This window comes from Lonchura striata, chromosome 1 (genome assembly GCF_046129695.1).
Source record: "Lonchura striata isolate bLonStr1 chromosome 1, bLonStr1.mat, whole genome shotgun sequence".
Lineage (NCBI taxonomy): Eukaryota > Metazoa > Chordata > Aves > Passeriformes > Estrildidae > Lonchura > Lonchura striata.
Genome location: NC_134603.1, coordinates 35,791,685 through 35,807,824, shown reverse-complemented (window position 1 = coordinate 35,807,824; position 16,140 = coordinate 35,791,685). Strand labels below are relative to the sequence as shown.

General features: G+C 35.6%; 1 protein-coding gene across 2 annotated transcripts in view; it reads right to left on the bottom strand.

Annotated features, from left to right (window-relative positions):
• Window positions 1-16,140, bottom strand: part of CYP7B1 (cytochrome P450 family 7 subfamily B member 1) — a 124,888-nt gene that overhangs the window by 15,153 nt on the left and 93,595 nt on the right. For both annotated transcript variants that reach the window (XM_021555624.3, XM_021555623.2), the window contains exons 2-3: window positions 7,107-7,243; window positions 191-787 (exon numbers count right to left, since the gene is read on the bottom strand). In XM_021555624.3, coding sequence (XP_021411299.1) covers window positions 191-767 — 577 coding nt within the window. In that variant the 5' untranslated portion in view covers window positions 768-787; window positions 7,107-7,243. The remainder of the gene's footprint in view (window positions 1-190; window positions 788-7,106; window positions 7,244-16,140) is intronic.

Below are 16,140 nucleotides of genomic sequence, written 5' to 3'. Positions count from 1 at the left end.
CTTGTTTTACCACCTCAGCACAAAAAAAAAATCAATTATCATAGAGGGTTGTTTCAGAGTAAAACATTTTATCATTAGCCAATTAGAAAGAACATAAAAAAATTTCAAGGTCGCCATTTTGCCTTTTTATTTCAAAGGTCTATAGTAAATTATTTTATTTTAGACAAGCAATCATTCATAAGTTTCCTACCTGCTTTGTCATAATCTCCAAGCAGCTCATATTTCTCAAATATATCTTGTCTGGCTTGGACCACTTTTGACCCTCCCAGCCATTTTGTCATGTTCTGAAGTAAAAAATGATGTATAAGCTCCTTCCGAACCTTCTTGGTAGCTCCTAGCAACTCAATTGGTATGTTTGCAGCTAAATAGGGAAAGCTGGCATCAAACTTGATAAATTTGTCTCTGATTTCACTAATAACTTTGTGGCCATCTGCAGCAGGAACTCTTCCATATAGTGTTACAAAACTGGCTTCAAACATTACAGAGCAGCAGAATTTGTACATTTTTTCTGTTTCCCAATCTGTTGCTTGTGAGCATTTCCATTCAAATATATCCTGGAGATTTTTCATCATGTGGTCAGAAATGATATCCAAAGGCTTGCCTTGTAGATACTGGTAGATTCTGTGCAGGTTTTCCTTGAGTTCAGGGAATTTTCCTTTTGACAAGGCTGGGTAGTCAAAAGTTTTGGATGCCATTTTATTAGCGAATTCATGAAATTCAAGTTGCTTACTATTTCGGATGACATAGACATATTGAAATGGGTCCATGATAAAGGTAATATATCTACCTGAATAGAAGAACAGAAAATAATTAGTAATACGTGCACTTTTATAAATCTGGTGACACTTCCAGAAGCAATAACTGAAAATAAGCCAAAGTCTTAAAAAGTGAAAAAAGCATGCAGAAAGAAAAAAACCCTAAAGCAAAGATATGTGAATAAATCTGCAAAGAAAAAAAAAAAAAAAGAAAAACAAAGGAAACAAATATTATATAGATTTTCCTTGTCAGGATGCAGATTCCACCAGTATACACTTTGCAGGCACTTTTAAAATCCTTGTGAAGCCATTTCCATGTAGACAGATCTACTGTTTGTGCCAACAGTTGTGTGTGATCTCTTCAAATGTGGTGCTCTGAAATAAATAATTTTCTACTCAGGTCTAATTCATGAAAATACAGTGTGGAGTCATAGCAACATTTAGAAACTGTAGGCTTTCACTAGCAGAAAGTGGAAAACACACACATTTTCCCTGCACAGAGGACAGTGAATGACAGGGTCTGGAGTGGAAAACATGCCACCTAGGCAGCTTTTTCCAAGCAGATGACACAGGAACTCATAATCTGTCAGTTACAGCTTTAACTGCTCCCTGCAAACCCCCAACATTTAAAGCTTTTCTCACATCTGGCTCTTCTTCCCTGAAGCTTTGCTAACTCTTTGTTAAGAATGTGCTTAGTATCCATAACATGACTACCTAAGTCTATGAATGTGAAGGAGCAGTCTATGATGTAGCAGGCATGATTTTTAGTATGGGCTCCACTTTGGGACACACACTGTCCCAGTGCTAGGATCTATTGTGTCAGAGTGCACCACCAATTTCCTACCCTTCCCAGGGTCCTTAATGTGGTGACACAGCGATACCTTCAGCTCCTTGTACAGAGGGATAGGCTTGCATCAAGTTAAATGCTTTTTCAAATTGTCCACGCCAGATATGTCCTGCAATTTCTCCCTAAACTTCAAGTCAACTGCCAAAGAAAAGCATTTGGAGGAATTGCCATGAATCAAAATGCTAACACTCCCAAAGCTCAATTCAATCTTGGCTCTTTATAGATGGTTCTAAATTTAGACTTCCTGATTCTTAACTTGAATGAAGAGGTGCATTAGGGAAAAAGGGTACCTATGAAATATCCCAGTCACAAACTCAGGGAAAGAGCAAAGCTTCCAGCACTTACAGTCTAATTCTGTCTCACTAAGGGGACAAATTTCTTTTGATTTTAATGGGAACACTACATGCTTAACTGTGGACCAAATTTGGCTCTGTGACAGATGTCCAGAGATAAAGTAGTCACTACCACTAAAAATGTCAAGTATCCATGGTTACGATATAGTGATATCTGAATTATCATAGTTATTTCATATTCTGACTTATATACACACACAGTGTTCTATAGTATCTGGGTACACTCTGAGCTTCCTCTACAATTACCAGCTTCCATAATTCCCCTCCCAATTACAACAACTGCAACCCCAGTGAACTAGTAAGGAAATGTAAAGGATATATCAAGACAGAATTTGAACCCTTTGTCATTTTTGTCAACAGTGTATGAATGTTTTTAAGACATTCATTGATTTTGTTTTACTGTAACATAATCAACCACAGCTGTAAATTTAATTTTAAAGAATAAGTATATTGAGAAACCAGCATGAAAGAGAGATCCTGAATTCTCTGTCCCCTTTTTTGACCTTCTCTGACTACAAAGGCTAACAGGAATTTTTAGTCTTGAATTACTTTAGTCTTGCAGGATCTTTGTTAAGAATCCTAGAATTACCCTCTCTTTCCAGCTTTCACCTACTTTCATGCTCCTTATTGAGGCTACCATCTTTGTGATCAAAGCTTGGAAAGAATGTCCACTGGAGCAATTTTTAATAAATAGATTTGGAGTGTTATTAACCCTAAAGATGAAAGCTGGCTTCTTAACTTTGCATTTACAGGGTAAACAATTTAAGTTAAGATTTTTAATTAATATTAATTTAAACCATCTGTCCACCATCTGCTTATTTCTGATGCAAAATATGAGTTTCTTTGTGATCTTTAATCAGACACTTAGCAAACGCACATCAATTCTTATCATTTTTAAGTAAGAAAATGATTTTCAGCAAATGAGTTTTCAGACAAACAATTTTAGTAATAATTTCAAATCAAAACTCACTCACCACTAGCACATACTTTGAAAAAAAAGTCCTTGAGCAAAAGAATATTACAGATCCGGGGTTTATTATTCTCATCAGGTTCCTGGTAGCAAAAAGTAAGTATGTAACAAAATCTAATTCATTTTGTAGAATCAATTCAGGCTCCAGACCACATCACTGTAAGTCAACAACATATATGAACACTTAAACCAAAAGATTTCTTGTTGCTACATTTAGTAAGGGTCTAGATAATCAGAAAAGTTGAACCCCCCTGTAACAAAGGCAGCTTGTTTATGTATGCCATCGAGAATCTAATTTTAGATCTGTTAATTAGAAAACTACTAAAACCTAGGGCTAATAAATGGCAGTTAGAAAGCTGAGAGAGTGGGTATGGGAACCTTAACAATTAAAGTCATCCTTGCACACAGATGCACTACATGGCTTACCCCAGTCTTCTCCATACAGGAACAGATTGCTAATTACAAAATCATGCCCCAACACCTCCTCTACACCCTGAACAGCAAACATCCAAAGTGGAACAAACTTTCTCACCTCAAGTTATGATTTTAAATTTTTTAAGTGCCAATATGGTCCTTAGTTTTGCTTTTAAAATCCTGCCCTTGTACCCAGTGATGTTTCTTCCAACTGATTGTCCCTGGTAGTGTCAGAGGCCAATAAATTAAAACCTTTCATAAAATTTTCAGTCATTATTTGGTGTTTCAAAATGCAGCTTCCCCCTCTACTCCCATGTCTTTCCATTGCAGCTAAAGTCAAGACAACTTTGGAAAGTAACCTTTTCTAAAATCAATCCAAAATCATTAGTTTCCATCAGAGTACTAAAAAAGGTAATGCCAAATCAGCCAAAAATGGAGGCATACTACAATCTCCACAAATCAGGTAGCCTTAAATATTGAAGGTATTTATATAGAAACCACTAGAGACTAAGCCTTTCCTAGTTAGTTTGTAAAAAAAGCCTTCAACACCAAAAATTAACTAGACATGTCACACTCCAATTCACAATAGTTTGAGTCACTGAGCTATTTTATTTAATACAGTAAAAAACAAGTCAAAACAAGAGATCCTTGTTTCTGCAAAAAGCCTTCTGATTTTTTATTTTTAACGGCTACAGAGAATTCATACTTCACTATCTAATTCTTCAGTCTGCATTATACCCATGCTGCAAATATATTGCCTGGTTATCTCCATTTAGTTTCTGTGATCTCCTAGAAATAGAAGATTGATGTGGAAAATATGAAAATTGTCAACTTTGGTAAATCTGAGTGCCGAAGTCAGTATTTGTATTATAGTTAAGAAATTACACTAATAATGCATTCTGGAGCTTTTTAATGCTAATGATGAAAGACAAGCATTTCAGATGGCATCTAATGATGGATGTTATTTCGGTAATGCTTGGAGCAGGCTTCAGCTTGGTAAGGAGTAAATGTAAATTACCTTTTGCCTACAAGAGAAAAATGTGATATGATACTGTAGGTGTATCATGCTTTAAAGAAAAGAATGACTTAGCAGCAGTATTTGAAAAGGCAAATGTGCTTAGTAAAAACCACAAGGATTATTTTATTAAAGGTGAGTTAGTCTCAGAGAGAATGTTGCAGGGTTCATTATCACTCCTATCAACTTGAGAGAAAAAGGACACAAAGTTTAATCCCAAGAAACAATGACAAAACAGTTTCAAGCTCTTTTAAGTTCTTACCTAGCCATCTGCCTATGCTGCTGACTCTTTAAGAAGCAGAAGGGCTTGGAAAGTATGATCATCTCACGCCACAGACTCTCTCTCTCTTTCCCTGTCCTTATTCTTTTCTTTTCTGATTTTTTTCTTTATTTCTTTTTTTTTTTTTTTGTTTTTTTTTGTTTTTTTTTTTTTTTGTTTTTTTTTTTTTTTTGGTCCAAGACTATTGCATTTACGTAATCGTCCTCTTATTAGGGAGATTCTGCTGAACTGCTGACAATGATGTACAGTGGTGCTGCGCTGGCATGACGTTTGGGGAAAACGATTCTGCTGCACCACCACACAAAACCAATTAGAGAACTATTTTCTGCGACAGGTCAGGAATTTACATTGTTTCTCATAGAAAGATGTGCTTTTTAATTTCTTTATTAAGATGACATCCATGTCCCTTGCGACTTTTAGGGATGACAATCATTTGCTCATCACATGGGAAAGTACAATCAGCAAAATCGCAATACCAGTACGGGGCAATGCCAGAAACTCCAAGCATCATTCCGCATTTTCCAAATGAACTAGTTTGAGAACCAATAATTAGAACAATATATATTGATAGAATTTTCTGACAGGACCTTTAGACATCCACCAGGGGGGTAAAGTAATGATAGTCCACATACAGCTGGCTACACTATGTTTGCCGAGCACAGAAACATCATCTTTGTCAAATCAGTAAGACACAGAGAAATCCTATATTCCTTCAGATCAGGACACGATAGGAGACACTAACTAGCTTTGGTTTCTTCCCTGACTTGAGGATGACAAACTATTTCTCCTTAGTGAAGTCCTGATGGTCAGCAGTTTTGTACCAAAAAAGAGAACTTAAAGTGGTGTCTCTGTTAAGATGAATCCACAAAATCAAACATTTCCCTGCACAAGACAGAAATTATACCCAGAACTAACTCCATTTACCTCAGTCTTTATCAAGGGAGGCTTGGCTCAAAACACTTGAACATAGGGGATTATCGGAGATAGAATTTGGTTTATTGTAAAAATAGAATTTCTGTAACTAAATTATGCTCATGGACTGCTTAAACACAAACTTCTAAACACAGTCTTGTATAAAATAATAAAGAGACAAAAGAATAAATATTTCATTAAACACTTTTAAGATTCTGAAGTATGACTGTATCCAGTTTTATGAAGGTACTAATATCTGAATTATAGCTATTAATTGGTATTTGTAAAAAGCCAAAACTGTATTATAGTGTGAATTCAAATTAACAATAAAAACAAATGTATTTCAACAAGAGTTGGTGTTGTACTGTGCCAAATTCACTTTCAAGTTGCAAAAGATCTGATCATACTAGTTTCCAAAAAAAAACCCTGAATGAAATTTTTTAAAAATCACATATTTAATACAGTAAAATTCTCTTCCAAAGGAACAAAAGGACAGATTTTTAAAAGGAGGAAAAATTGTATTAATTAAACACACGGATTGCAATTAAATTAATTGACTTTAAAAAAAAAAATTCATTTTAAAGTATTGCTTCTATGGGAACATAAAGCTAAAGCTACTCCCCTAGAATTAAAAAGAAAACTTTATACTTTACACTTAACATTTTTGTTTCAAACTCCCTAAAACTACAGAAATAACTAAAAATTATATAGAATAAGTTGATCATTTGAACATGGATATCAGCATATAAAGGCACAGAGGATGATTATAACCATCTATATTATATAAGAGCTTGCCTTTCTGAACACAAGAAAATACTGGATTTTAAACTGACTTTAGTAAAAAGTAGCTGTCTATAGATAGATGTAAATTTATATATTTAACTTCCATTCAGGATTTTAGTGTTTTTCTATGTTTTTCTTCCACAGCTAAGTGCCTGTGTGAAATCACTCAAATGTTTGTATTCAATCTGGCTTAGTAATACAGTTATAAATACAGGAAACAGCAAGGTTATATCATACTTTATTATATTGTAATTTTCAGCAAGCATGATCAGAGTAAGAGGCTGGCAACGGGAAGTTTCTGTGTTCCAGTCCTGATTGTATCACTGAGTCAATGTGTCATTCATTCCCTTGTGTTCCTGTCAACCAGTTGTAAAATGTGTGAGAACAAATTCTGCACTTTTTTTCTTAAGTGTTTTCTAAATTTAATCTGATATTTTTCTGTGCAGTGTCAAGATGATGTTCTCCCTTCTTTAGGAAAAAACCCACCAATACACAATTTAATATGCTGGCAAAATCTATGTTCATACAGTACAGTACATACCTACAAAATCTGTCAAAATACATATATACTTAGAGATGTAAATATATCCACACATTGATAGTGATATTTTATAGATAACTATTATGCTTAAAATATATGTCAATTTCAGGGATTTTTATGGGTCTATGCTACAGGAAAATGTTTTGGATTAAGGAAGATTCTAAACTAAATATTTGGATTATTATTTCCATTTCACTGATGGAAAAAATCAAGATGAATACTAAAATATTTCTCACCAGCAATATGTACAGTGAAAATATCTCCAAATTTCTTTTGCTGATCCAGTAAGAATTTGTAAGCATCTTTTCTAAAAATCAGAGCTTTCCCGAGGTAAGGAATCCAGCCATTTATTAGTGGAGGCTCTCCAGTCTTTCTGTTAAAAACAGAAGAAAAAAAATAAACAGGAGTTAACTTTGGCATGAGAGCAACTCATCTTTATATCTATTTATATATTACACTTAGACCCACCATTTACATCTATAATTCCTGCAATGTATAATATGTTGTACAGAAAGTTCTTCAGATATGATGGCAGGTTAAATCTAATCACACCTCTGAGCACTGAAGGCTCCATGTGGTGATTAGGAGAAATAAGTGAGAGAAATTTAGACACATTTAACTATAGGTCGTCCAGTTATTGCCATCAAGTTATGAACACAGAAAAATGACATTCGGTAGAAAAGCTCCCAGCAAAGAGTCATCTCATTTTCAATATTTGGTGTGTCAGAGGAAGATCTATTGGAAGGCATTTATGACAGATTTAGGTAAATAGGACGCCAACACACCACACAAAACAAGTATCCTTAAAGATAACATTTTAGCAATTTCAGCTTACCAGCACAGAGAACACCCATTCTAACTAAATATCTTTAAAATATAGGATAATAATACAGACTGAATATTAACTGTAATAAAACTTAGTCTCTTTCTATTTATAGTCTAAGATAGAAATGTATCTGGACAGTTAAAGAAGAAAGTACAGGTTCTGATGTTTGCATTCCAGTTAAAAAAAAAGCTGCCATGGTGTGTTAGTTATCTTTACAGAATAGTATAAAATACCTTTTAGGAATCTACTAAGTTACGTTTTTCTTCAAAAGCAAAAAAGGTTCCCACATTGTCCCACTCCAGACTGCAAGTAAATATCTTTCCTTCATGCTGATCTTTAGTTGCTCGAATCTGATTTACAACAAAGAAACATAAAGCGTGCTTGTTCTGGAAGGGATTAAAACAAATATTCACAAACAACTCTGCTGCTACATCCCATCTGTGAAGGTGACTTATACTACATGCAGAACAACTCATTCTGATTAAACACAAGATATTTACTAGCTTGGATCTAATCAAAGATCAAGGGATCACAAGCTTTACTACTATCATACACAGCATGGATTTTTATGTAGCTGGATTAACCCTATCATAGTCACATTCCCCCTTGAACTGCTGTAACACAGATGAAAAAAAAAATTAAAATAACCATGGTATAGTGTATTTACTTTTAATTTTACTTTCATAATTTAAACTTTTTGAACAGGAAAATATAAGCCAGAGATTTGCTCATTTACTTAAAAAAAGTTATTATAAATTTAATTTACAGATAAACAGATGTGGCTAAACCAAGCTGCATATTTTGATCTCTTTCTGTTTAACTGACTACTAACTTCAAATTTCAGTTTCCAAGAACATCCTTTTGTTCTCTGAAAAACCAGTACATCTTCTGTACATCTTCTTGTCCGACAGTTTCACAGCCAGCAGTTTGCGGCACCTTTTTCATTTCCTTAAGTTTTGTGGCTTTGGCATTTTGTTTGATTGTTTTATAGCATTTTTTTTTTTTATACTAAGAAGATGGAGCCCCTCTTTCTTCAATACCTCTCAGAAACCACTGCATGAATCATCCTCTAGTGGTCAAATAATTACTTTGAGTAAATAATTACATTATTTACTCAAATGGTCCAGAAAACTTTGTAATGTTTAATTCTGTATTAAGTGAATAAAAGCAAAGAACTAATCTGAGATTACAGGAGAGGGATCACTACCCCTGGAAGCATAGCAGTCAACTTGATACCCTCAATTATCCCTTCCAAGCCCGTAAAGAATCTGGATGATTTACCCACTTTTTCCCCCCCGGACTATTAAGTCCTGAGAGTGTCCGCCTTTCACTTCCCTGGCTGGAGACTACGTCCTGTAAGTAACATCCTGACAAATATTTAGATAGGCTTTTTGTCATCTTCTAATTGAATGCATCTAATTTCACCCTCCATGTTCTGTCATTCGGTCAGAAGCTGTATTCTTCACAAGCGCTCCGCCGGGTAAAAAGAAGGCAGCTCAGAAATCCAGGGGAAAATTAACTTAATGCTCCAAGTCTTCGGGATCACATCAGGGAGACATTTTGCTATTGCAAAGACGTGAGGGTCATCGTTCGCTTCAGACATGTTTAGCTCAGCAGCAATAAGCTTAACACTGTTAAACACTGTGTCAAGGCTACGTGGCTTTCAGAGGAAAATATAACACCAGTTCAACTTACGACCCACAGCAGACTGATAACAGAAATGTGTCTTCATTTCTAGCTTTCTGTCTCTTTGGGATATGGAGGTCATCTCCACGACTTATCAATGTCTGCTAACACACAGCAAAGAAAAGAGCGGCCGCTCGTATTTCAGTGCGTCCCCAAATCCAGCGCTTTTCTGCACAAACGTTCAGGCAGAGCACTGCAGCCAATTCCATTTCCTGAGGGACTCTCACCTGCATCCTGGGTATCTCCAGAAGTCTTCATCAACTTTGGATGCTAAATGGAATGATTAACAAAGCCCACAGAAACTTTTACTGCTTAATTAATTTGCTTATGAACTTTAACTCTGGACTCACACTTCACAGAAGTTGTAAAATTTGATAATTATGGAAAATATTACAAGCACTCGAGCTATATTTTACTAATGACAAATATTTTGTTGTACCAAATGCAAAATATAGCTAAGAAATATAAAAGAGCACTATGAAGTGTTTTGATGGAAATTTAACTTTTGTGATTTAAGCATTCAGAATGTCTTACAGATTACATTTTATTCAGTTCTAGTCTAACTGCTTAAATTCTAATTAGTCTAACAAACCTCACAATATTCCCAGGTCTTTTCACTCCACATATTGGGCTGGTTCTGCTTTTATAGAGGAATGTCTTTACTTGTCTGAGGAGCCTCTGTGAAGTCAGTAAGACTTAACGAACAAATTTCTCACATATGTGAGTGAATTTTACAAATAAAGCATCAGCAACATGTCCAATGCAATCTATAAGTAGACAGATCAGTTACAAAGTGGAGGGAGAGCAACACAGTTGTATCATCCATCATTGTTAAATGGATAATTTCAAATGGCGTTATGCAAAAATCAGCTGGCTACAAATACAGCCTATAAATAGAACGAACAGATTTTGATAACTGTAATTTTTGTTGCTTTCACAGAGAAAAGATAATTTCTTGTTAGCAAGTAATAGAGTTACAACATCCACTTCACCAAAAAACCAAAGTTTTGGAGTTTTTTTACAGTTTCCTTAAGGAAATATTTTTCATCTGACCTAAAACACAGAAGGCGCTGACTCAGGTGTGATTATTTAGCTTATTTAGTGAGACAATACTAAAAAATGTGGATGCTGTATCTATGTCTCACTTATGCTATGCAGAAGTGATGCAATAAAGCAGGAGAAAAATGACCTTCAACCTAAGTATTTTGGAAAATGTTCAATAAAAAAATATAAATTCAATGTCTCTAAACATTATTCTTTCATGTAGTGAAAAGGAGTTTTTTTTGAAACCCCAGTAAGGTAATTTGTAAAGGTCTCTGAACACGACTTTTTTTTTTTTTTTTTTTTTTTTTTTTTTTTTTTTGTTGTTATAAAGAAAATACCTTAAAGATTCACAAGCAAACAGACTTTGCCAACATGATCTCTCACTGAAATATTATTGCTTTATAAAAGCACACAAGACTATTCTTTTCTTGGTTACACCATTTCAACATCACTGCAGTGTGAGGCATTGAACCCGTGTAAATGAGAGGAGAATCTTTCTCATCTCACTGGTTATTTGTATTCCAAAGGAGCAGATGCCTTTCAAATTATGCAAAAACCCACAGCGCATCTTGTACTATAGCAGATGAACAGGTTAATTTTTCTTTTTGCACATAATAAATCATAAGTGCTTTAACACCCATAGTCGCATTTCATGAACATAAACCTTCTGTTTAATAATGTCTGTTTACAACTAGAATCAGACATACAGTAATCTTTTGCCTGGGATAAACATTAATCCAGATCTGTCTAGAAAAATTATACAATTCATTACCATAAGTAATCTCTATTGTGCCCCACGCTTAACCTTCATCTTTTTTTCCTGTCCTATAATCTTGCAAATCCACTGGTGGTGTATGATTGGCATCTGGTGTTAACGCAGCCTTCACTGCACACAGCACAGCTGAAGAAGCCCGATACGAACACGTCACTCTGCAGGGTAACGCCGGTTCAGCTGACCGCTTTTCACAACAACTTCCACCAAAGGTGGAAAAAAAACCCACAAGCCAAGGAGAAAAAGGTCTAACAATACCTTTTGCCACAGAGGGGTCATTTCCACTTTCCAAACCATCGTTACCATTCACAAAAGCTAAAGGCAGTGGTCTGATTTTTCCATAGTATCTTTGGACAAACCATCATAATACCATGTCCAAGCTGGAACACACCATGTCGGTGGACTTTAATGGAAATGGATTGGTACAGAGTAGAACAAAAGCTATTATGAACATGTCAAAGCAGTTAGAGATTATTCACAGGCTCGATCACAATATTTAAGCAACAAGACATGACAGACAGTGTCTTTCCAGGGGCTTATGGACAGTCTAACTGTGAGGAAAAGAATGAGGCCAAAGGCTTCAACCCCAAGAAAGGTAATCCCCAGAAATGTGGTGTCTGGGATGTCTTCTTGTATTATGAGAGAGACAACACAGGAAACTTTGGACAGGAGGAAGCCAGTGAGTCTTTCTATTTTTTTTCTGTAATTTAGCAGTTATAATTTTCCCCTGGACCTACCTATAGGTGTTCTATATCTATGAGGACAGAAAATAATTTTTTATTTCAAATATTTGGCCACAATGCAATTTTTGACATTTATAAAATCTTCACCCAAATTATCTGACTCAGTGATCTCCTGGAACTCTGAATCTTCCAGGCTGAACACATGCAGTATGAAAAAGCATTCCCTGCAGAACAAGCCAGATGAGAGTTTTAGCAATACAAAATCTTTCACCCTGAATTTTCAGCTTACGTACTTCCTGCGGAGGTAAAGACATTCTCCTATCTGGTCACTGCTTTCAGGTTTGTGGGGGGTAAATGGATGCATTATCACGAGAGAGACATGGATGGACTCCACGAAAAAGTGAGAGTCCTGGACAGAAAAAACCTCACACTGCTACTGCCGATACTCATGCCTAGGTAAAGAGGTTTCATACTGCAGCACTGATCACCATCTCTATTTCTTTAGGATAAAAATCTCTCGTAAAAGAAAAGGACAAAGACTCAGAAAAAAGTAGCAAATACACTTTTGAGTACTCCAAGGAGAGAAGACTTTTATCTGTGCTTCCAAAAAGAGTAGTACAGCAAAACAGACTCAGTGGTAATATGAGATAAACTGTGAGAAATGCTGACAAAAGCAAATCAACCAACCAGTGAATTTTTATAGTCATTTTTTTTTTCCCAGAAAAATGCAATTTTTTTGTTGAAAGTTTTTAATGTCAAAAATTTCTGGGATTTTAATAAAAATGCATTTTTTTCTCCTTTAAAACCATTCAAGGTGTTATTGTTAAGATCTCCAACTCTAATCTGTCCACCAGAGGAGCATCTTCTTTTCTCTCTCTTCTAGTAATTTAATTTAGGTAATCCCCAAATATCCAAAAAATACCAAGACTCAATAACTCATTCAGTAACTCTGAAATATCACTCTCTAAGAAATTGTATTCCTTTTCAGTTAAGGCTAAATTATATAAAGAATTGTACATTGACATTGTACATAGCAATTCTTCACACTGCACACTGTGTTGAAGGACACATCTATAAATTCTACCTCTATTTCTAGTTACCAGTTGGGACATTGCCTAAAAAGCCAAAAGGCAAGTAAATACCATTGTGGGAAAGTAATCTGAACAGTTTTAAAATGGAAACCTATAAAAAAAGAGTTTGTGGCTCAGGCTTTATCAGAGGCTGAAAATTCTTAGAAATTTTACAATACCAAATGTAATGTAAAGTTTCATAACAGCCAGGATAGGAGTCATGGTGAAGACATGACCTGGCCAATGTGACAATAATTCCTCAGTATTAAAAATTAATACAATTTAGTGCTCATAGCCTTCATTTTGCAATCCCACTTTGCTTCTGCTCTGGGAGAAGGCTGTGAGAGCAGCCACAACTATTCAACATTTTTCCTGACCAAGCCTAAGGTTATTCTATTACTATTCTCTTATTATCCTTAGAGTATAAAATAATATATAGAATATGTAACTATTTAAGATTATAATAGAATATAATATTATATAAGATTATAATATAAAAGAATATATATATAATATATAAAAAAAATATATATTCTTATAGTTATTCTACTATTCTATTATTATCGAGGTTATTTGTCTAGCCCAGGTCTTTTCCTTTCTTAATTCAGCTTTAATCAAAGAAAAATAGACTAGGCAGAGATGACAAGAGATTACTTATTCAATACCTAGTACCCCAGGTAGGGTGCTGTGCACTGGTATCTTATATTTTTCTAGTCCTTCTTGAAGATACTCAGTAACAGAGTCTCTCCAGTCTCTCCAAGCAATCTGCTTTTCCCCATATCTAACCTTTATCTTCATGTTCTACCTCAAGCCCACTACTTCTCACTCTGTCTGCAAAGGATAAGAGAATAAATTATTCCCTTCATTTCTGCAGGAACACTTAATGTATTTAGAGATACTTATTATGTTATTATTATGTTCTCATTTAGTCTTTAGGTTAAACAACCTCACTTTCTTCCAGTATTTCCTCGTAACTATTTTCTAGACCTCTACATACTTGTGTCAATTCTTTCTTGATTTTCTAACATTAGCCCACACCTTTCTCTGTGACAGTGTCCTGCACTGAGCACAGCAGTGCAACTACCTATTATTCCATTTCAAGGGTACCACCCTTTATTTCCCAGCACAACCCCAGATTTCTGTGCAAAATCACCACTGTGTAGATAAAAATCCAGCTTGGGAACCATTACAGTCCTCAGCCTTTTCCCAGAGAAAAGATTGTGCCCCCATCCAGATGCTGTTGATTAGTCCTCTGTGTTTTCCAGTTCACCATTTGGAATGCTAATCCCTCCTTTGCAGGCTCAAAGACACTTCTCTTTAGGTATTATCCACAAACACAAACACCTCTTTTCCTCATATTCACGTGAGAAGGATTGGATCACAAGATCCACCTGTATTTCCTTTTACCCCATTAGGAACATATTTATGCTGACTTTACTGAAGAGAACCCAATGGTTTTTGACCGACATCCCTCTCTTCCTCAATTCATTTCTGCATTTCAATGTACGGCTTTGCTGCAACACATGTTAAAACTGTATGCAGTAAGTAGCTCATAGTAGGAAAATCATATTAACCGTCTGGCCTGGAAATGACAAGTGAAGTGTGGATAAGAATGTCAGCACTCCCCACAGAAATATATTCAAACAGGCAGAAATCATTCCTTACGTAATAAAGAGTAAACAAATAAATTCAGGAAATCTCAGAAACAGTGGTGGGACATTATCACATTTTAAAAATCCTGGTAACAAGGAAAGAGAGGAGAATGCTAAATGGAAAAATATTGCTGCTTCTGTATGCAGCAAGAGAGTTTTCTTTGAGAATGCAGTATATAATTTCAGACATAAAAAAATAATTACTGCAAAAATCAAGTATTGTTTTCTATAAAACTGCATGCTAAATAATACCATAGAGAAAAGGAGCTTTTTGAAAGTATTGGTCTTTAACAATGGTACAGATAGATTAGAACTGCTCATCAAGGTAGCTCCACTAGATTTTCTCTAATTCTGTCTTGTCTTTTCTCATATTTATTTTTTGATGTCAGTTGTTCTGACCCAATCATATGAAAATATTTTTCTCCTACCTCTGATTCCTCTGCATACTTCCACCCTCTTGGAATGCCTCCATGGACCAGCCATGATCATTGAGCTCCTTTCCCACCCACTGTTAACTTTCTTTTCAAACCAAGATCCTGTTCAGATCTGGGGAGCCTCTGCTGTCATCTCTTGCAATATGTTCTTAGTCCAGGCATTGTCCAGGTATTGGAAGCTTTCACTTCCAGCTCACCCTCAGTCAAAACACCTTATTGAATCCTGTCCACCACTGTCACCACTGTGAACCACACACACACTGCACTGGCACAGAGAAGGAGCCTCTTGGTCAGTCTTGTCCAGTTTCCCCACGGTGCTCTACTGCCTTCCCACACCCATCTGCTGTCTCCTGTCTTAGGCAGAGACAGGAACAGCCTTTCTACAGTGCATGTCTGCATTGTTCACTGCAAAACTGATCCTCAGTTGTGAGATCAACTAGTACCAGTAAAATCACCTCTCTCTCCATCTCCCCTTTCAGGAAATATTAGCCATTTTCGAGAAGCAAATTCTATTCACTCAGGATGCATGTGTGTGTGTATATCAATCATATTATGCATATCAGTATAGATTATGTGTATATAAGCATACATTTTTCTATATGCACACACATATGCATTTATGCAAACAAAGATCACATCATAGGAAAAACCGAGTGGTACCGCAATTACATTTTTTTCGGTAGCAGTAACAGAAACACTTTCTATGTTGCAGCATAAACAGTTTTATTGTAATAATTTGGGTTTTAGCAGTAAGCTTCTGATGTTATAGCCATGGTGGCATTGTGAGTATCAGTATCACCCTTTTGACCTGAGTGCATTATATACCATTACTGACCAGCAACAGACCACTGCAGAAAACTGCTCCATCCCTCACCCTGTCTACCATGCACAGAACTTTCAAATACCAGCAACCCACTCCTGATTTATTGAGGTAATTAACTAGAAATAGGGGCCATTTACTCTGTCTAAAAATCTCCATGTGCATAGCTTTAGAAGAAGAAAAGATTGTCAATTTTATCTTTTTTTAAAAAGATGCAATACAGCTAAGATTTTTGATTAACAATCTCATGACTCCCACAGTTATGGCCATGCATTCCCCAAGT